At 45.7% G+C, this 23246-nt stretch overlaps 1 protein-coding gene across 1 annotated transcript in view; it reads right to left on the bottom strand.

Annotated features, from left to right (window-relative positions):
• Nucleotides 1-14521, bottom strand: part of LOC311109546 (striated muscle preferentially expressed protein kinase-like) — a gene marked incomplete at both ends in the record, with an annotated part of 49151 nt that extends 34630 nt beyond the window's left edge. Inside the window, 4 exons of the mRNA XM_084152469.1 lie at nucleotides 2817-2924; nucleotides 4852-4886; nucleotides 5921-5963; nucleotides 14434-14521. Coding sequence (XP_084008595.1) covers nucleotides 2817-2924; nucleotides 4852-4886; nucleotides 5921-5963; nucleotides 14434-14521 — 274 coding nt within the window. The remainder of the gene's footprint in view (nucleotides 1-2816; nucleotides 2925-4851; nucleotides 4887-5920; nucleotides 5964-14433) is intronic.
• Between the last annotated feature and the right edge of the window lie 8725 nt (nucleotides 14522-23246).

Below are 23246 nucleotides of genomic sequence, written 5' to 3'. Positions count from 1 at the left end.
ACTCAACTCCACCGACTAAACACAAATTCAGATCTCAAAAAAGCCCAATATGAGCAATCTGTAGTAGACGCAGGATGGGGCCCACTGATAAAAGCACACAGCCTTCCAAAATCTTGCCATGCAGATCTTTAAAAGCCTCTCTGGCCTTGAGGTGGATTCCCTCTGGCAGGGCTTCTCCGGGCGCTCTGGGGTGGAAGGAAGGGGGGTGGACTACTTAATCCTGCCAGCACTCCAAAACGTAGGTGTGGAACGAGAAATGTTTTTTCCATTTTCCATGACTCATTCTGAAGCTAATGATGATGAAAGACATTATCCTCACACGACACCTTACTAACCACAAGCATCCTACATTTCTGCATTATCGGTTAAGAAAAGGGTTCATTGGAACCAATCAAGATTTTTCTTTTTGGGAAGAAATTAAATTAGCTGGTGGAATATAATTTACATGCATCAGCTACATTATTAGTGAAGATGATTTCTGTGCTGAGCTAAGGGACAGTTATTAGAGGAAATGCAATTTGCATTGTTATCTGGTTGATATTTGGTATTATAAACTGGGTTGTTCGAGCCCTGAATGCTGATTGACTGACAGCCGTGGTATATCAGCCTGCATACCACGGGTATGACAAAACATTTATTTTTAATACTCTAGTTACGTTGGTAATCAGTTTATAATAGCAATAAGGCACCTTGGGGGTTTGTGGTATATTGTCAATATACCACAGCACTCCCTTGGATGAGCTAATATTAATAATATGCATGTCAATCTCTCCTGGCTCAAAGTGGAGGAGAGATTGACTTCATCACTACTTGTATTTATGAGCGGTATTGACATATTGAATGCGCCGAGCTGTCTGTTTGAACTACTGGCGCACAGCTCAGACACCCATGCATACCCCACAAGACATGCCACAAGAGGTCTCTTCAAAGTCCCCAAGTCCAGAACAGACTATGGGAGGTGCAAGGTACTACATAGAGCCATGACTACATGGAACTCGATTCCACATCAAGTAACTGATGCAAGCAGTAAAATTAGATCTAAAAAACAGATAAAAATACACCTTATGGAACAGCGGGGACTGTGAAGCAACACTAACATAGGCCCAGACACATGCATACACACACACGATAACATACGCACTATACACAAACATACACATGGATTTTGAACTGTAGATATGTGGTAGTGGTGGAGTAGGGGCCTGAGGGCACACAGTGTGTTGTGAAATCTGTGAATGTATTTTAATGTTTTTAAAATTGTATGAACTGCCTTAATTTTGCTGGACCCCAGGAAGAGTAGCTGCTGCCTTGGCAGCAGCTAATGGGGATCCATAATAAATACAAATACAAATACTCTGCGTTGCGTCGTGCCTAATAACAGCATTTAGCCGTGGTATATTGGCCATATATCACACTCCCTCGAGCCTTATTGCTTAAATGTATTCAAGCATCCTACATTTGTGCATTATCGGTTAACAAAAGGGTCCATTCGAACCAATCAATGTTTTTCTTTTTGGGAAGAAATGAAATTAGCTGGTGGAATATAATTTACATGCATTAGCTACATTTTTAGTGAAGAGGATTTCTGTGCTGAGCTAAGGGGCAGTTATTAGAGGAAATGCAATTTGCGTTGTTATCTGGTTGATATTTGGTCATGTACTCCGCCTCTCACTGCAGGTGGGGCGGTGAGTGAAAGACATCTTTGTGTTGGTTCCTTTGACTGAGTATGGAAAGAACAAACACTGAATCACTCCTCCCCTCTCGTTTGATAGCACCACTCTCTCTCTCTCTCTCTTCATCCTCCCTCCACTCTCATTTGATAGCACCATTCTCTCTCTTTTTCTCTTCTCTTTCGGGAACGACGGCACTCTCGGGTCTGTCAACACGAAACCTTCGAAAGTGCAAACAGTATCTTTACAACCGAGCAAGGAGGACAGAATTTAAAATAGATGTGTGCTGCGAGAGGAGTGCATCCATGTTCATGGACTACATTTCGACAGACTGGTGACCCCTGTTGTGAAGCATCTGCTTTGGTGGCGCCGATGAGCACTGTCATACCCCCATAACAAATCATCATCAGTTCCCTGTCAAATCCTGTTTCATCCATATTTCCATACACCTAGAGTTGGTACTGTAAGTAAAGGGGTGGTATAATGTGATGTTCAAGCTGGGGAAATGCTCTGTTTTCTGAGAGCCAGGGCTCTCTATCCAGACCATAACTCTGTAGGGTGGCAGTGACACAGTCAGTCAGTCAGTCAGACAGTCAGACAGACAGACAGACAGACAGACAGACAGACAGACAGACAGACAGAGACAGACAGACAGACAGACAGACAGACAGACAGACAGACAGACAGACAGACAGACAGACAGACAGACAGACAGACAGACAGACAGACAGACAGACAGACAGACAGAGAGAGAGAGAGAGAGAGAGAGAGAGAGAGAGAGAGAGAGAGAGAGAGAGAGAGAGAGAGAGAGAGAGAGAGAGAGAGAGAGAGAGAGAATGCAACGGCTCCAAGAGGTTACCTGACAGCATGTAGGTCAGTATGTCACATTGTCACACAATTACATCATGGTGTAAAGGATTAAAGGAGTCTGTTATGTCATATATACGTTTCATCCAACGAGTAGGTCCTATGCCAACATACACATAGTGCCATAACCGACAATCAAAATAAAGCCATGCAAACACATGCATTTACTTTTTTAATTATGCTTATGTCTTAATCCCGGAAACCTGATTTACCAGACTTGATTAAGGAGGGGCCTTTAAATCACAGATCATGCTCAAGTTATTGAATTAAGTGAATTACCTGCAGGCACTCTACGGCCAGCCTTGTCCTGGTGCCGCCCACCGGGTCCTTCCTTGGTTTCCATGGGTACCTGGGGCTCCGTGGCTTCATCCTCTGTGGTTTCAGAGTCTGAGGGGAGGAAGATGAGGAAGAGGAGGATGAGAAGAAAGCGAGAGAGGAATAAAACAACAGCTGAGTCTGAGTCACGGTGACAAATGACACTTCACTTTCACTTAGCGACAGAGAGGATAATGGGTAATAGAGTTGAGCCTTGGCAGGTCTCCTTCAGAGGTAATACAAGGGGGAGTCACTGAACCGTTCTATAAAGCCAGATGTGGCCTCTAGAAATACACTACTAGACTGGTTGAAATACATTTATAGAAATGACCTTCTAGACTGGCTACCAGTCTGTTTTAACTAGGTATGTTACTGGTAATAGAGGCTAGTGCTGAAACCAGACTAGCATCCATTCCATTCCAAACCCATTGGAAGTCTGTTGATCCCACAGAAGACAACGTCAATAAGGACCATTATACCCCTTTTAACTGCAAAAGTGCCCTTTAGCCCACTAATTGATGGTGTTTAATATATATATTTAATAGATATAAGCACCCTATACATACTTTAACTGTGGCCTTTGATTTGGAGGCCTTGTGCAAATCGTCTCAAAGGAGACAAGTCGATTCAGCGACCTTTAATGAGATCAATAGAGATGTTACACAGAAGCTGACATTTCTGTGAGCGTTAGGGAAGATATTAAGAAAAAACATTAACCATTTAAGAGACTTAAAAGGACATTAGCAATGGGTGAAATACTAGAAGAAATTGGGACATGGTCAGAATTCAATGATGTATAGTGCAAAATCCAAAATCCTGTGGAAATGTTGGGAAGAGAGCAATAGACATATTCAAGAGATGGAGAAATCAAATAGATGAATAGAAAATTATAAATAAAGACAGAGAAGAAGAAATGAGTCCAGGCAAACATGGGAGGACCACTTTCACCACAGTAACATGGGAGGACCACTTTCACCACAGTAACATGGGAGGACCACTTTCACCACAGTAACATGGGTGGGCCACTTTCACCACAGTAACATGGGAGGACCACTTTCACCACAGTAACATGGGAGGACCACTTTCACCACAGTAACATGGGAGGACCACTTTCACCACAGTAACATGGGAGGACCACTTTCACCACAGTAACATGGGAGGACCACTTTCACCACAGTAACATGGGAGGACCACTTTCACCACTGTAACATGGGAGGACCACTTTCACCACAGTAACATGGGAGGACCACTTTCGCCACAGTAACATGGGAGGACCACTTTCGCCACAGTAACATGGGAGGACCACTTTCACCACAGTAACATGGGAGGACCACTTTCACCACAGTAACATCGGAGGACCACTTTCACCACAGTAACATCGGAGGACCACTTTCACCACAGTAACATGGGAGGACCACTTTCACCATAGTAACATCGGAGGACCACTTTCGCCACAGTAACATGGGAGGACCACTTTCACCACTGTAACATGGGAGGACCACTTTCACTACAGTAACATGGGAGGACCACTTTCGCCACAGTAACATGGGAGGACCACTTTCGCCACAGTAACATGGGAGGACCACTTTCACCACAGTAACATCGGAGGACCACTTTCACCATAGTAACATCGGAGGACCACTTTCACCACAGTAACATCGGAGGACCACTTTCACCACAGTAACATGGGAGGGCCACTTTCACCACAGTAACATAGGAGGACCACTTTCACCACAGTAACTTCGGAGGACCACTTTCACCACAGTAGCATGGGAGGACCACTTTCGCCACAGTAACATGGGAGGACCACTTTCACCACAGTAACATGGGAGGACCACAGTATCTTGGCTTGTAGATGTAACAAAAATCAACAAAAAGTCCCCTAGCACATTGATATGGCAAATCAATAATAAAAAAAAAAGAGAGAGAGAGAGAGAGAGAGAGAGAATGGACACGACTGAAAGAGAGTGAGGTAGAAAACAAGACAAGACTGGTTTACCATAGCTTTGCTTTCGGCAGGAGCGGAAAACTTCGCTTCCATAGTGGCAGCAAGAGAGGGCAGACGGGAGAGCACAGTTACTATAGAAACCACCATCTCTCTCACCCACACGACCAATTGGCTCCATACCCATTAGAGTCTAAAATCACCAGCCCAACTGCCAACCCTGACACATACGCTTAGATAGCCTACTGCTGGAGCCTGCTGAGGAAGAGGCAAACAAATGGGTTATGCCTCATTTCACTGTCATGTTGCTTTGGATAACAGTATCTGCTAAATGACAGAACAAGGGGTAAATGTGAAATAGACAATAACAGTGATCATACAGTTTTAACAGTACATTTCCTTGTGTATTTGGATTCACCCAACTGTACCAAGTGGGATGGGACTAAATAGCTGGACACACACTGTGCGAGAGATATCGACTCAGCAATATGAGAGGCTGTATTTCAAAATGTCTTGCTGCAATATATACCGTGGATTAGATTAACTGTTGGGTGGAAATATGATTTGGAAAAGGAGCTATGAGCATTTCTGTTTGACTGAGATTCCAGATGTAATGCTATAACTAAGACCCTCAGAAATGATTCATTCTGTGATGTTATGCAGAGATACAACAATATGGTTACAAGAAAATTGCTTGTGGGGGCGGAGGAGAGGCATTCTGACAGCTAAATAATAAAAAAGCCCACAGTCTTTTTCCTAGCAGCAATTAAAACATTAAACATGCATGAATACTCTGTACTAAATCAGTTTTTTTAAAACAAATACCTTTTTTAATACAGAAAGTGTTAAGTGGTTCTCAGATACGACAACAAGCTAAATATGGACAGTAAAACTCAGTTTCTGTGTAATAACTATGTATTAATAACTGTGTAATAACCATTATTAAATGTGTAATAACTATTATTAACTGTGTTTATTACTAAGTAATAACTGTAATAACCATTATTAACTGTGTAATAACAATTATTAACTGTGTAATAATTATTATTAACTGTGTAATTACTTCTATTAACTGTGTAATTACTAAGTAATAACTGTGTAATAACTCATACAGCAAACACACCATGGGTGAACCTTCCAAACGTCTTGGTAGAGTGTCCGGTCCTCTGAAATAGTAGAGAGATACAGAGTTGCATGATTCAAACCAGCAAAAAGTACAACAGTCATGACACTTAATGAGTTATTGAAATCAGAGGATTCAATTTTTGTCCAAATCCACAAAAAAAAGGCTCAAACAAGAGAAGAAGCTCATATCTCAAACTCCATACCACATCCTTACAACCTAACCTAAAAAAACTACACACTAATAACTTGATAAGTCATTACTTCCAATGACTCCTATAACCTTTAGCATTTTCCTGACCAACCATCGATCAGGACCTTGGAAAGCTCACAGAGAGCTCAATGGAATGACTCATTACAGTGCAGAGACACAGAAAACCCTGAAGTCAGAGCCTGCTAGATCAATCAGCCTGCTCTGCTCTCTAAGTACCATGCCTACTGCTATTTGCCAGCCAGAGCCTGTTGATGAAGTGTTGCCTGGTTGCCACAGTGAGACAAAAATGACTGAAGCAACTAGAAGCGTCCATTGTCAATCTCCTGTTCATGATTATAGGGGCCTCTAGGCAATCATATCAGGACATACAGATGTAGGATCTTAGTTTGAACCAATTTGCTATAGAAGGAAAATAATCCTGCAGCAACAGGAAATATTCATTATTATGTGGATTATAATATTAATATTCATTATAATGTGAATATTATTATATTAATGGAAATGTTTTGTTGGGGTAGATACATTTTTCGTTAGGGCTAAGTCTGACAATTGAAAGTGGAAATTACACACTTTAGAAGCCTTTTTAAACCTTGAATAGACTACAAGTTTGCATCTCAGCAACAAAAGAGTGATCAAATTAAGATCCTACATCTGTAGCAGGCAGAAACAGGCACAAACTGTATTTCTGCGCAGTAAAGGCTTCTGGCTTGGCAAGGCTGGTTAATCACTGGGCACCATAGTTTCCTCAAAGCTCTATACAGTTTATGCCAGAGTTTGAAATGGATATTTCACAAGGTTTATATTGTTATATTGTTATTTCTGAATATAGACTGTGTCGTACATACCACATAATTGTACTTGGTCATCTGGTGCTACATGTCAGTTGTCTGCACTGTGGCCCAGTGACACACTTCTCTGTTCTTGACAGATCACATTTGGGATAAACCCAATGTCAAATCCAAAATCTTAGAATATCAGACATTCTCTGTCAGGATACATATTGTAGAGCACACATATGCTAATTAGCATAACATGTGTTATAAATTGAACATTTATAATATAAATGGAGAAAAAAAAACAGTTTGACCGTGAAATTATTCCGAAAGCTGATTTTCCACCCATCTCCCAAACCCATCTTGCCACCAGCCAACAGAATGTGACATTGTCCCCTGGAGTGGCATTCTTTGTTACCATGTCATGTGGAACTGGAAAGCATACCCTCTGTGCCACAGGCCATTAGAACCCAGAGGACACTGAGGACATTATTCCACACAGAGAACTATACTACAAATTACCTACTGTACAGACCTGGATTCATTAACCTATAGCAACAAAGACCTGTGCTTACTGGTAAACCGGTAAAAGGGTGGGGCAACAAAGTATGTATCCTTCTCCTCTTTGTTCTAGTAATTTATCACATTATAGCTCTGTAGTAGTCCATGAGAAAACGGCTTAGATAAGAGCACACACTAACTGTATAAAAGCAAGTGTCTGAAAGGTAAAGACTAACCTGGAACCTCTTCTTGGACCAGATTTTCTTCATGTCTAGAAGTAGCGTCTCTCTCTCTCTCTCTCTCTCTCCTACTCTCTTTCTCTCTCTCGATGCCCTCCTCTCGGTTGCAGATTACCTGTGGCACTTGCTCAGCAAAACATCACTGCCGCGATCCTACGCAAACGGAGTGTGGGGCAACAACAATAATTCTCACACAAACAATGTAAATAGATGGAGCTCTCTTCACGCGCGTGGGTGTTTATAATCCTCTGGTCTGGATGAGATGAGGAAAGTTACAATCCACAAGATCCAGGTGTCTTTGTGTGAGAGTGAGAGTGTTTATCCGCCAAGGTGAGTGGCATCACTCTGGTTATTAGGATATTCAATTATTGCATCTGAGCTCCTAGAGTGTGCGGCTTTCCTTTTCTTTTTCGAGTGGCATCACTCTGACATAGCACACTATGCTCTGACTGCTGCCGGAGGAGAAAATGTTCAGCTGAACGCTGACACAAGCCGAGCCGGTCTCCATCCCCTCCAACCCATCCCTCCCTCCCTCCTTCAGGCCCTCCTCGGAGCAACAGCAGCCAGCCAGAGAGGAACAGATTGAGACCCCAACCCGTGAGGACAACAACAGTGGAGAGATGTGATCCGCAGGAAGGAAAACAACCTGCTCCTCTAAACCATCCTCTCTGTCTCCTCTCTCTCTGACACAGCGCCAGCAGCAGCAGGAGGAGAGAAGAGAGAGAGAGCAGACAAAGAGAGAGTAGAGGGGAGACACAGAGGGAGCAGGAGAGAGAGAAATACAGACCAATAGAGAGGGAGGGAGAATAGAGACAGACCAATAGAGAGGGAGGGAGAATAGAGACAGACCAATAGAGAGGGAGGGAGAATAGAGACAGACCAATAGAGAGGGAGGGAGAATAGAGACAGACCAATAGAGAGGGAGGGAGAACAGAGACAGGGCAATAGAGAGGGAGGGAGAATAGAGACAGACCAATAGAGAGGGAGGGAGAATAGAGACAGACCAATAGAGAGGGAGGGAGAATAGAGACAGGCCAATGGAGAGGGAGGGAGAATAGAGACAGACCAATAGAGAGGGAGGGAGAATAGAGTGGGAAATAGAATCAGAGAAACAGAGCTCCCTCAGTTCTGTTGACATCATAAACCCACAGTTGACGTGTGCCCCGCTTCCAACCCCGCCCTCCCCAAAATCCAAATCCTTAATCCAAACTGACTCTTATTTTGTGATCCCTCTCTCCTCTCCTCCTCTGCTATATTCTCCTCAGCCCCAGTATCTTCACAGAGGAGAGGAAGAATGCAGCCTTCAGAAAAACAGCCTCCCCACCCCCCAAGGCATCAATTATACATTCATGGTCCATGTCTGTGACGTTCTGCTAATCTGACACCACGATAAATAGCAATCAGTTATTTGCACCAGTGAACAGAGCAGAATTTCCCCTCTCCATTTCTCTATCTCTGCTCCAGCTCTGTCCCCAACACTATACACATGGTGCAGAGATAGATTAGCTTGATGGCTAGCTGGTGCAACATACAAGCTGTGCATGCCAGTCTCTGACAGATACACAAATCAACAGGAACAACAAACACCATGGATGCAAACAACTCTTCATCCCTCCCCCATCACCTCGCCTCATGCATCTCCAGAAAGAAGGGATTTGACCGAGTTTGGGAAACCCTGTTTAGTGTGTCAGTAGGTCAGAGTGTGTGAGGGACATGGAGTCTTAACCATCAATAAATGATGTGGGAAAAGATGATGATGTCTTTCTATTCTGCCTCCCCGTTCTACAGTTCTCACAGGAATAATCATCAACTATAAATAACAGATCATGAAACAAACAGATGTTGTGAAAGGAATTAGGGAATGAGGAAAGAGGAAAGGTGAAGAGCACACTTCATCCTCCCACTGATATCACCTGACACTACAAATCCTCCCTTCTTATTACAGGCCTGTCACACACACACACACACACACACATACATACACACACACACACACACACACACACACACTGCATAATGTATTGTTCTCTCAGACACATCTGTGTCGTCCACACCACATCCATCAAATTCATTTAAATATAATAACAGGCGGACCCAGATCTCATTGTAAAAACCTCCCAGCCATCCATAAACTAAATTGGGCATTTTTGCAGATTTAGGCCAAATCTTTCACACTGCTATGGACTGCTATGCTGAGCAATCCACTTCTTTAACGTTGTTACGTCAGACATGTTACTGTTTATGGGTCTGCAACACAGAATCAATACCCAGGGGATATTACCACATGCCCATAAATCAGAGAAAGCCAACCATTCATAGACGTCGCAACAGATTAGCCTTTTTGTAGCTAAAGCCTCCATTGATTGCAATAATGTCGTTTATTTACCCATTTGGCTGTTTCTAAGTAAGTGAATGCGCCTTAATGCAAAAAAATACAGTGTTCCTGTTTTCTCAAAAGCTGCCTCAATAGCTATAAGCCTTCTCCTTCCTTCCTTCCTTCCTTCCTTCCTTCCTTCCTTCCTTCCTTCCTTCCTTCCTTCCTTCCTTCCTTCCTTCCTTCCTTCCTTCCTTCCTTCCTTTCCTCCTTTCTTTCCTCCTTCCTTCCTTCCCCTTTTCTCCATACCTCACTCTACCTCCCTCCGGCTCCCTCCATCCCTCTTCATCCCTCCCCCATCACCTCGCCTCATGCATCTCCAGAAAGAAGGGATTTTCTCCGGCACTGAGTAATCAATACCAAGGCTCTCTATGCGATACAGGATACACCACTATAGTGATATTCACTCGACCGGGATCAATATGTCCCCGGACCAATCATAACACTGCCTTCTAGTACAGCTGTCCAATGAAAATCCAAGAAGCAGGTATCAAAGCTACAATATGTTGTCAGACAAATGACCTAAGGGCGATTCAGTTATACAGTGGCTTGCGAAAGTATTCACCCCCCTTGGCATTTTTCCTATTTTGTTGCCTTACAACCTGGAATTAAAATGGATTTTTGGGGGGTTTGTATCATTTGATTTACACAACATGCCTACCACTTTGAAGATGCAAAATATGTTTTTTTGTGAAACAAACAAGAAATAAGACAAAAAAACTGAAAACTTGAGCGTGCATAACTCTTCACCCCCCAAAAGTCAATACTTTGTAGAGCCACCTTTTGCAGCAATTGCAGCTGCAAGTCTCTTGGGGTATGTCTCTATAAGCTTGGCACATCTAGCCACTGGGAGTTTTGCCCATTCTTCAAGGCAAAACTGCTCCAGCTCCTTCAAGTTGGATGGGTTCTGTTGGTGTACAGCAATCTTTAAGTCATCCCACAGATTCTCAATTGGATTGATGATTAGGCCATTCAAAGACATATAAATATTTCCCCTTAAACCGCTCAAGTGTTGCTTTAGCAGTATGCTTAGTGTCATTGTCCTGCTGGAAGGTGAACCGCCGTCCCAGTCTCAAATCTCTGGAAGACTGAAACAGGTTTCCCTCAAGGATTTCCCTGTATTTAGCACCATCCATCATTCCTTCAATTCTGACCAGTTTCCCAGTCCCTGCCGATGAAAAACATCCCCACAGCATGATGCTGCCACCACCATGCTTCACTGTGGGGATGATGTTCTCGGGGTGATGAGAGGTGTTGGGTTTGCGCCAGACATAGTGTTTTCCTTGATGGCCAAAAAAACTCAATTTCAGTCTCATCTGACCTGAGTACCTTCTTCCATATGTTTGGGGAGTCTCCCACATGCCTTTTGGCGAACACCAAACGTGTTTGCTTATTTTTTTCTCTAAGCAATGGCTTTTTTTCTGGCCACTCTTCCGTAAAGCCCAGCTCTGTGGAGTGTATGGCTTAAAGTGGTCCTATGGACAGATACTCCAATCTCCACTGTGGAGCTTTGCAGCTCCTTCAGGGTTATCTTTGGTCTCTTTGTTGCCTCTCTGATTAATGCCCTCCTTGCCTGGGCCATGAGTTTTGGTTGGCGGCCCTCTCTTGGCAGGTTTGTTGTAGTGCCATATTCTTTCCATTTTTTAATAATGGATTTAATGGTGCTCCGTGGGATGTTCAAAGTTTCTGATATTTTTTTTATAACCCAGCCCTGATCTGTACTTCTCCACAACTTTGTCCCTGACCAGTTTGGAGAGCTCATTGGTCTTCATGGTGCCGCTTGCTTGGTGGTGCCCCTTGCTTAGTGGTGTTGCAGACTCTGGGGCCTTTCAGAACAGGTGTATGTATACTGAGATCATGTGACAGATCATGTGACACTTAGATTGCACACAGGTGGACTTTATTTAACTAATTATGTGACTTCTGAAGGTAATTGGTTGCACCAGATCTTATTTAGGGGCTTCATAGCAAAGGGGGTGAATACATATGCACGCACCACTTTTACGTTATTTATTTTCTAGAAATTATCGTTTTTTTTTTTCATTTCACTTCACCAATTTGGACTATTTTGTGTATGTCCATTACATGAAATCCAAATAAAAATCCATTTAAATTACAGGTTGTAATGCAACAAAATAGGAAAAACGCCAAGGGGGATGAATACTTTTGCAAGACACTGTATCACAGTAAGTCACCATAGTAACACTATTAGTGTATCTAATAGTCTAAAGAAGCTTCCTCTCCTCTCTTCCCCATCATCAGCTAAATGAAAAGAAATGGAAAAAGCCTGACTCCCATGCAGATATCAATTTGCTGCTGCAATACAATAGCAAGCATACCATTTACTCTACTTGAATTAGCTTACAACAATGAGAAACAGAGCAGACTTCATGGAAGCCCATTGATTTTGTGACAGAGGGGGGTTTCAGTGGCGCAGCTCTGATGAACACTCTGCAGGCTGACAACTCTATCAGAGTTTATCTGGCATTAGCTCCCTGAGGTAGAAAACAGACCCCGGTGTGGGCGCATCTTAATCAAGTTGGTTTTTTATTAATGAGTCACTTTTCGCTACAGGTTCAACCACAGGACACCGTCATACCCAACAGAGGAACTTAGAGCCTTCTCCAAAACACTTTAGTCACAATCCATATCTAGACGTTTGCTGGGAAAGACAAGGTAATCATTCCTCTTGCCCTGAGGTTTCCCCCGTTCGTTTCCATTTGCCCCGTCTAGTTAGAGAAAACCTGCCACTGGGCACAGACGTCAGTTCAACGTCTAGTTTTGATTTATATTTGGTTGAGTTGTTAACTAACATGAATTCAATGTGAAATCAACCAAATAATATCACCCTGTCATTGGATTTAGGTTAAATGTTTGGTGAAAAAAATACAAAATTCCTTTAGGTTGATGACTTTTTGCAAATCCAATCAGTTTTCCACTTTCATTCAACATTTTGGGGTTGAAATGACGTGGAAACAACGTTGATTCAACAATTTTTTCCCCAGTGGGTTTGTACATTCTACTACTGTAATACCCTTTTAATACAACAGAACCCGTTCAATTCTTGTAAACGTAGCTCAGAGTCAGACCCTGTGGTGATACAGGATGGTATAGAGGCCCATGCCCCGATTACAGACATAGTGACATGTCTGTACTGACGACCATAAAGAAACCTGAACCTATCACCTAATCCTGGCCCCCTCCAGGCCTCAGACCATGTGACTGACGCCAAACTAGAGAGAAGGAACATAAACAAGGACAAGCGCCAGGCCAAACACAGAGGCACCTCATCTCATGCTCCGGGGTCAAATTTCCCCTAGGTGCAGATCTAGGATCATCTTTCCTCACCTGACAAAATAGGTCAGTTCCCTTGATGTGGCGATACATCGTGGTCCGTGACCATGCACTGTGATATATTCTGGGAATGTAATGTGATTTCACGTCACACAGATGCCTCTTGCTAGCTTATCTCATTCTCTAGGTCTGGTCTATGTTAGCCACAGGACTGGATAGGGGACTGGGGTGATTAAGAGAGGCAGAGAGAGGGAGGGGGGGAAGAGAGAGAATGAGAGAGAGGGGGAGGGGGGCAGAGAGAGAGAGAGCGGGAGAGAGAAAGAGAGAGATACTATGAGATACTCTATGTCTACAATATGGACTAAAATTAGGAGGTACTGTATCTACCATGTGACCAGACAGACAGGCAGTCGGGCTGACAGATACACAGACAACTGGGGTTCAATGGGGGCCGACCCTCACTGGTGGGAGATAATGTATTTACAACTACAACCCACAGCTGAAATTGAGTATTTGATGAAGTATTGCAATATTATCATTTGAAACAATGTACTATCTAGTATGTGCTGTAGATAGTACAGTAATTTTATGTGTGCAATGCCCAGTCATTTTTCTCAGCGTCTGTTAATAGTTGAGAGCCTAGAAAAATAGACTATCCTCAGAGGCAGTAATCTTGCGTATCTAGATGTCATCATCGGGGGATGCTGTGAATAGCCAGGCTATTATAGCCTGCTCATTGGATGAGTATTATTGGTTTGCACTGGAAGCCTGTCAGCCAGCCAACACCTGTTAGGTTTGAAACATCCTGGTCCCCAACTAGAATTAGAAGAATAGGTCAATGGCGTTGTACATTAAAATATTCTATAAGAAGGTAGTCTTAATAACGTGACCAATAAGGAATGGAAGAGAATGGACAGAGTAGGAAATATCTGTCTGATGTGCTCTTCTGTGTCTGTTGTGACATCATTATTGTCCCATCCTTCTTTGCTTCAGACTTCGTCACAGTGAGCACAACAACGTCAGACTTTCATAAGATAATAGATAGCTGAATAATAACAAATAGCCCAGACACTTCTCATGATTTCCATGTGGTTGGTTTGAAAGAGTTCTCACACTCACCTTTGGGTTTCTTTCTCCTGGGGCCAGTCACACTGTCCCTCACACTTCTCAAAGCCTTCCGAGCATCCAGATACTCCTTCTTTAGCATGGCTCCAGTTGATATCTGTCTCACTCTCTTATTCTTTTAACATTGGGTCTCTCAGATGTGTACTCCTCCTGATCGAACTTTCCTCTTCTTGTCAAACTCTCAAATCACCATCAAATCACAATCTAAGCCCATTCCTCTTCACTTGACACTTCTTCCTGGTTTTACCCTCAAATCATGACCTCAGTGAGGTAAGGATTACTTATTTCAAATTGGCCACTTCTCCTTAGTTGGAATGTGTATCCCAATCGCATGGAGGCAAGGATGAATATGACATCCTTAAAATGGCTTCTCCTCCCAGACTCCTAGATGTCCTGTCTTCTTCATGGCCAGGGTGAGGACATATTCCTTAACATGGCTGCCTCAATGCTCCTGATGGTTCCCTCTGCCTCCCTCGGGCCCTATCTCTCTCTCTCCCCTGTTCCCCCTTAGTCTAACACAACAACACCAAGCCCAGTGGTCTATTTCGAGTGGGGTATTGTAAACCCCCTGTTACCCCTCCTCTGTACCCCTACAGTGGACCTGCCCTCCTGTAATAAGGAGATTACAGACAAGACTGAAACGACCTTTACTGTCCTGTCTGTTGCTCTGCTTGGACTGAGAAACCCCCTACTAGTGACAGACTGAAGAAGGCTTAGGTCTTACCATTTGTGCATGATCCCATGATGCATTGAAACAGAATCTGAACTCATTAAAGAACTGAGAAAGCTTGAACACAACTTATTGAGCGGGAGTTGTTTACATTTCTGTCTGTTTTGACAGCCAATGAATATGGCAAAGACATCGTTGTCAGTTGTGAACAACTTCAAAAAGCTGCTTTAAAGCTGGAATCCTTAATGGTGAAACTGCCACTTCTGTTTAGTCTCGAAAACCTGTCCCTAGGCAACACAGTGATTAGGGTCTGGTTTCAATGATAGACTCTTTTGGCACAGAGGAAGTATTTCACTGCCTACGTCGATAAAGGAAAAAAATCACAAGCCAGACATGCCAGAACGTCACGATTCAAAACCAACGTTTGCAGGCAAAACCTTTGCAGTGGTTTTAGTTAAGGTAGTTGATGGAATTAAGCCACTTGCAAAATGCCCTCATTAAAAATAACCTCTGTGATCTCCATATTGCTAGCTACTATTTTGTATTTTATTCAAGCAGATAAAGTAGTGACGTAGGCAGTGACGTAGTTCCTCTATGTCAAAACAGTCCATCATTGAAACCAGACCCTAGTCACTGTGTTGCATAGGGTCGTGTTTTCGAGACTAACATCTGTTTGAGATATTACAACAACATACAAGTTACTGCAAACAACAAAAAACGTTTTTTCCCCTCTGATATCACTGCACTTGCGATAGAACAACAGAATGTACTGCCATTTTTTTTACAATGCTACTGAACTTGCCTCCCCTCCGTTTAATCAACAAAACAACAACAAAGGCTCTGGCCAGTGGTATAAAGTATTTAAGTACACATACTTTAAGATACTACTTAAGTCGTTTTTGGGGTATCTGTACTTTACTTTACTATTTATATTTTTGACAACTTTTACTTTTACTCCACTACATTCTTAAGGAAAATAATGTTTTTTTTACTCCCTACATTTTCCCTGACACCCAAAAGTACTCGTTACATTTTTATGCTTAGCAGGACTGGAAAATGGTCCAATTCACACACTTATCAAGAGAACATCCCTGGTCATCCCTACTGCCTCTGATCTGGTGGACTCACTAAACACAAATGCTTCGTTTGTAAATAATGTCTGAGTGTTGGAGTGTGCCCCTGGCTATCCATAAATTTAAAAAACAAGAAAATCTTGCTGTCTGGTTTGCTTAATATAAGGAATTTTAAATGATGTATACTTTTACTTTTACTTTTGATACTTAAGTATATTTTAGCAATTCATTTTTATACTTAATTATACTTAAAACCAAATACTTTTAGAATTTTACTGAAGTAGTATTGTCACGGTTTCGGCCGAGGCTGCCTCTCTCCGTTGTTCGGGCAGGCTTCGGCGTTCGTTGTCTCCGGAATACTAGCTGCCACCGTTGTATGTTTCATGTTCGTTTGCTTTTGTCTGATTGTTGTCACACCTGTTTTCATTTAGTGTCATTAGTGTCCTATTTAGTTCTCGTTGTGTTTGTCAGGTGTTGTGTGTTATTGATTTTTGTCTGTCGTGTGTAGGGCTGATGTTCGCTATTTCGCTCGGTTGAGCTTCCCTCCACTGCGTGGAGTGTTTACGCACCTGTGTAGTGCGCATTTGTTTTGTTCGCCTTCGTGCGTTATTTCGCCTACGGGCAAGTGTTCTCGTAATTTCCTTGTTGGAGAGTTACTAAAGTCTGTTGGACTATACTTCGGTGTCCTGCGTTTGATTCCACCACTACACCCACCTACAGCACGCGTGACAGAATAACACACCTTAAAATGGAATCAGCAGGAGCCGCAGCAGCCCAGACGACGCTGGAGGACCAGGTTCGGGAACAACGGGACCAGATCCTGCAGATGGGGACCGCACTGCAGGAGGTGATCACCACCATTCGAGGCTGGGGAACGCCTCCACCGCCACCCTCCCTGCCAGCACCATCGGCCAGTCCGCCCATTCCAGCACCGGAACCCCGAGGAGTCCGACTCTCGCTCCCGAGGTCCTACGATGGAACCGCGGCCGGGTGTCAGGGATTCCTTCTCCAGGTGGAGCTGTACCTGGCCACCGTGCACCCGGCGCCCTCGGGACATGAGAGCGTGTCCGCCCTGATCTCCTGCCTTTCCGGGAAGGCATTGGAATGGGCCAACGCGGAGTGGAGGAAGATCGACGCGGACACCATCACGTACGACGAGTTCTCCCGCCGCTTCAGGGCGGTGTTTGACTATCCCCCGGAGGGGAAAGCGGCGGGGGAGCGTCTGGTCTTCCTCCAGCAGGGGAGGAGGAGTGCGCAAGAGTTCGCCCTCGAATTCCGTACTCTAGCGGCAGATGCAGGGTGGAATGATCGGGCTCTCGTCGATCACTACAGGTGTAGTCTACGAGAGGACGTCCGTCGGGAGCTGGCTTGTAGGGACACCAGCCTCTCGTTCGACCAGTTGGTCGACATGTCCATCAGGCTGGATAACCTACTAGCTACCCGCGGACGTTCCGAGGGGGGTCCGTCCATTTCACCCTCCAGCGCCTCCGAGCCGTGTCCCATGGAGCTCGGGGGTGCTGGCGCTAGAGAGAGGAGGGGTCGGCTTACTAGGGGGTCCATCCCCTGCACCAACTGTGGTCGGGGAGGACACACCGCGGCTAGGTGCTGGGGATGGCCTCCTAGGGGAGAGGACGACAGGTCCCGCACTGGGGATTCCTTCCAGGTGAGTAGGCGCCCCACTCACCCAGAGCTCTCTATTGCACATTTCTGTTTGCCTGTGAGTTTTCCACAGGTAGCACCTCATTCCCAGCATAAGGCGCTGGTAGATTCAGGCGCGGCTGGGAATTTTATTGATAAGAAATTTTGTTTAGCTTTAGGGATTCCCCTTCTTCCTGTTGATGTCCCTTTCCCCGTTCATGCCCTAGATAGCCGTCCGTTGGGTGCGGGCTTGATCAGGGAGGTCACTGCGCCACTTAGGATGTGTGCGCAGGGGGGTCATCAGGAGATGATTCAGCTATTTCTGATTGACTCTCCTGCGTATCCGGTGGTGCTGGGCATGCCCTGGTTGAGTACCCATAACCCATCTATTTTGTGGCAGGAGAGGGCTCTGATGGAGTGGTCTGCCCAGTGTGTGGGTAGATGTTTAGGCGTTTCCGTAGGGGCTATCTCGGTGGAGAGTCCAAACCAGGTGCCCGCATTGCACGTTCCCCCTGAGTATGGGGATTTGGCTATTGCGTTTAGTAAGTTGAGGGCAACGCAGTTGCCGCCCCATAGGCAGGGAGATTGTGCGATAGACCTCCAGGCAGGAGCTGCGCTCCCACGGAGCCATGTGTATCCTCTGTCTCAGGAGGAGAAGAAAGCTATGGAGACTTACATAGACGAATCTCTGAGACAAGGATACATACGGCCTTCCACTTCCCCTGCATCCTCGAGTTTCTTTTTTGTGAAGAAGAAGGATGGTGGTTTGCGCCCATGCATCGATTACCGTGGTCTCAATCAGATCACGGTGAAGTACAGTTATCCACTCCCGCTGATTGCGACCATGACTGAGTCCTTGCATGGGGCGCGTTTCTTCACTAAATTAGATCTCAGGAGCGCGTACAACTTGGTGCGCATCAGGGAGGGCGATGAATGGAAGACAGCCTTTAGTACCACCTCGGGCCATTACGAGTATCTTGTCATGCCATACGGGTTGATGAACGCTCCGTCAGTTTTCCAATCATTCGTGGATGAGATCTTCAGGGACATGCAGGGGCAGGGGGTCGTGGTGTACATAGATGACATTCTCGTGTACTCGCCGACCCGTGTCGAGCATGTGGCCCTGGTGCGCAGAGTGTTGCGGAGGCTGGTGGAGCACGACCTGTATGTTAAGGCAGAGAAGTGTCTGTTTTTCCAGGAGTCGGTCTCCTTTTTGGGGTATCAGTTGTCTGCGTCAGGGGTGAAGATGGAGGTAGACCGGGTGTCAGCCGTGCGTAATTGGCAAACACCAACCACTGTGAAGGAGGTGCAGCAGTTTTTGGGGTTTGCGAATTACTACCGGAGGTTTATCCGGGGTTTTGGACAGGTGGCAGCTCCCATCACGTCTCTCTTGAAGGGGGGCCCGGTGCGTCTGCAGTGGTCTGCCGAGGCGGACAGGGCATTTGGGAGGCTGAAGGACCTGTTTACCTCGGCTCCAGTGCTGGCGCATCCGGATCCCTCTTTACCATTTCAGGTAGAGGTGGACGCGTCTGAGGCCGGTATAGGAGCCGTGCTTTCACAAAGATCAGGCGCGCCACCTAAACTCCGCCCCTGTGCTTTTTATTCCAAGAAGCTCAGTCCGGCGGAGCGAAACTATGACGTAGGGGACAGGGAGCTGTTAGCCGTGGTACAGGCCCTAAAGGTGTGGAGGCACTGGCTTGAGGGGGCTCAACACCCTTTCCTCATTTTGACGGACCACCGTAACCTGGAGTACATCCGGGCAGCGAGGAGGCTAAACCCTCGGCAGGCTAGATGGAATATGTTTTTGACCCGGTTTACGTTTAAGATCACGTACATCCCTGGGTCCCAGAACGGTAAGGCAGATGCGCTGTCTCGGCGGTATGACACGGAGGAGAGGTCCGTGGAGCCCACTCCCATACTGCCGGAGTCGTGTCTGGTGGCACCGGTAGTGTGGGAGGTCGATGCTGAGCTCGAGCGGGCGTTACGCACCGACCCTAGTCCACCACAGTGCCCGGAGGGTCGGAAGTACGTTCCGCTCGAGGTTCGGGATCGATTGATCTATTGGGCTCACACGTCACCCTCCTCTGGACATCCGGGTATCGGCCGGACAGTGCACTGTCTTAGTGCCAAGTACTGGTGGCCCACGTTGGCAAGGGATGTGAGGGTTTATGTTTCCTCCTGCTCGGTGTGCGCCCAGTGTAAGGCGCCTAGACATCTGCCTAGGGGTAAGTTACTACCCCTGCCCGTGCCACAACGACCATGGTCCCACCTCTCGGTGGATTTCCTTACTGACCTTCCTCCTTCACAGGGGAATACCGCTATACTGGTCGTTGTGGACCGGTTTTCTAAGGCCTGTCGTTTGCTCCCCATGCCGGGCCTTCCTACCGCCCTGCAAACTGCCGAAGCCCTATTCACCCATGTGTTCCGGCACTACGGGGTATCCGAGGATATTGTGTCTGATCGAGGTCCCCAATTTACCTCCAGAGTCTGGAGGGCCTTTATGGAGCGGTTGGGGTTCTCGGTGAGCCTCACCTCGGGTTACCACCCGGAGAGTAATGGGCAGGTGGAACGTGTAAACCAGGATGTGGGCAGGTTTCTTAGAACATACTGCCAGGACCGGCCGGAGGAGTGGGCAAGGTACGTTCCCTGGGCCGAAATGACCCAGAATTCCCTACGCCATTCCTCCACTAACCTAACCCCTTTCCAATGTGTGTTAGGTTACCAGCCGGTTCTGGCACCCTGGCAGCAGAGCCAGATTGAGGCTCCTGCGGTGGATGAGTGGGCGAGGCGCTCAGAGGAGACATGGAACGCTGCACACGTCCACCTGCAGCGGGCCCTCCGACGTCATAAGGCGAGCGCCGATCTCCACCGCAGTGAGGGACCGGTGTACGCACCTGGTGATCGAGTCTGGCTCTCTACCAGGAACCTGCCCCTCCGCCTGCCCTGTCGGAAACTGGGTCGGCGGTTTGTAGGGCCATTTAAAGTCCTGGGAAGGTTGAACGAGGTGTGTTATAAATTACAGCTACCTGTTGAATATAAAAGTATTAACCCCTCGTTCCATGTGTCCCTTCTCAGGCCGGTGGTAGCTGGCCCACTCCAAGAAAGTGAGATCAGGGAGACTCCTCCGCCCCCATTGGACATCGAGGGGGCACCGGCGTACTCCGTGAGGTCCATCTTGGATTCGAGACGTCGGATGGGGGGTCTCCAGTATCTAGTGGAGTGGGAGGGGTACGGTCCGGAGGAGCGGTGCTGGGTGCCGAGGAGAGACATTTTGGACCCGTCTCTCCTGACGGAATTCCATCGTGGGCACCCGACGCACCCTGCTCCGCGTCCTCCGGGTCGTCCCCGAGGCCGGAGTCAGCGCACGTCTGGAGCCGCGCGTCAAGGGGGGGGTACTGTCACGGTTTCGGCCGAGGCTGCCTCTCTCCGTTGTTCGGGCAGGCTTCGGCGTTCGTTGTCTCCGGAATACTAGCTGCCACCGTTGTATGTTTCATGTTCGTTTGCTTTTGTCTGATTGTTGTCACACCTGTTTTCATTTAGTGTCATTAGTGTCCTATTTAGTTCTCGTTGTGTTTGTCAGGTGTTGTGTGTTATTGATTTTTGTCTGTCGTGTGTAGGGCTGATGTTCGCTATTTCGCTCGGTTGAGCTTCCCTCCACTGCGTGGAGTGTTTACGCACCTGTGTAGTGCGCATTTGTTTTGTTCGCCTTCGTGCGTTATTTCGCCTACGGGCAAGTGTTCTCGTAATTTCCTTTTTGGAGAGTTACTAAAGTCTGTTGGACTATACTTCGGTGTCCTGCGTTTGATTCCACCACTACACCCACCTACAGCACGCGTGACAAGTATTTTACTGGGTGACTTTCATTTTCTATTAAGATATCTTAACTTTTACTCCAGTATGACAATTGGGTACTTTTTCCACCACTGGCTCTGGGGGCGAACATTGGCGCTGTTTCCCCTAAAGCCGATTCAATCTTTAAAGAACTATAAAAAATAGAGGTGAACTTTTGAATGACGGACCAAAAACTGTATCACTGACAGGCTAAAAACACATGTACAGAGTGTGCTGGTGGACTACATTACATTCTAAATCTGAACGTGATTGTTCACCACTATGTCTGACATCACTAAATCGGTCTCCTGCTTGAGGATCTCAAATGTTAGACACATGGACCATATGCTGGAGTGCATATATACCCACTTACAGTGTGAGTCTGAGACATGGGCCTATAGCTGCACAGTAAATATATTCTAAGGCTGGGAATCCACCCTGTCAACTTGTCACAGGGTCGTTAAATTGCAGTAGAGTTCTGGTTAGCATAGAATAGCTAGCCACACTGAAACTCCCTAGATCCACAAGGACACAGGCGTTGACAGTCACTATATTTGGCATAACCAACCGTAGTTGTGGAATATGGGCCAGAGCCGGAGGAGGATCAAGTTCAAGTCCTCCCAAGCATGGAACTATCCATGTACTGTTGCATTCTGGTTTCCCTCCCAGAGTAACAAAATGGCAAGGTTTTGAGAGGTCAGTCTAAGACCATGCATGTTTGGTAACTTGAAGGGGGTTTACATAAGGCATTCATAACACCTTTATGCATGTTTCATATAGTTTAAATACCATGGCAGCTAAAATGTCAGCTAAAATTCCAGTTACTTGGATAGAGCTTAGAGAAACATTATGTAACCTTTGGGGTGGTTTACACCATTAAACATCTATAAGAGTTGTAATGTCCCGTGGACAGATTCTCGTGCACAGATGAAATGGCGAGAATCTGTCAAGGCTCACGTAGAATTATGTGATTACGAGCAGCAATAGTTCCTGGTTTGGGTTTTCGTTGTTGATTTTTGAAAAAATGAGGAAGGGGAGAAGGCGGTGCTTAAAAGGGTGCAGTGATTTTCAAGCCTGTAGATTCCAGTAGATTCCACAGCCACAAAGTCAAAATTGTCTGTATCGTAAAAATTAATGAAAGCCAAATTTGCCCATAATAAACACTTGTGAAATTAGCGGAAGGGAGGGGTTTGGCTGAGAGTTTCCGTTTGCGAGGGAGGAGACTTCACTTCCTTCCATTGCACAAAGGTAATCACAATTGTTAACAGCATTCCCCCCAGAAGTAAAACAGCAAATGACACATTTTCGCGAGAGGATTTTACTTCTGGGTAACCAAGATTATAAGAGTTGTAAAATCATTGAATGTGTGAGGGGGGTTACATTTACAGAATGAACCCATGTCAAGTCATTGAAGTGAGTCAGTGGTCAAAGCGTAAACACTACTGAGCCAAATATGATGTGTCAAAAAGTAAACACGGCCACAGACTGGTGGTTTGTTGTGGCATGGTCAGTACTGACCAGCCATATGGTGCTTTTTGACTTCTTTAAAGGGCTAGCCTCAAAAAATACCAAAATGTGATGCGTCAAGTCTTTTT

This window comes from Coregonus lavaretus (assembly GCF_964263955.1).
Source record: "Coregonus lavaretus genome assembly, chromosome: 35".
NCBI lineage: Eukaryota > Metazoa > Chordata > Actinopteri > Salmoniformes > Salmonidae > Coregonus > Coregonus lavaretus.
The sequence above is the reverse complement of the archived record's forward strand: the minus strand, read 5'-3'. Positions and strand labels throughout refer to the sequence as shown.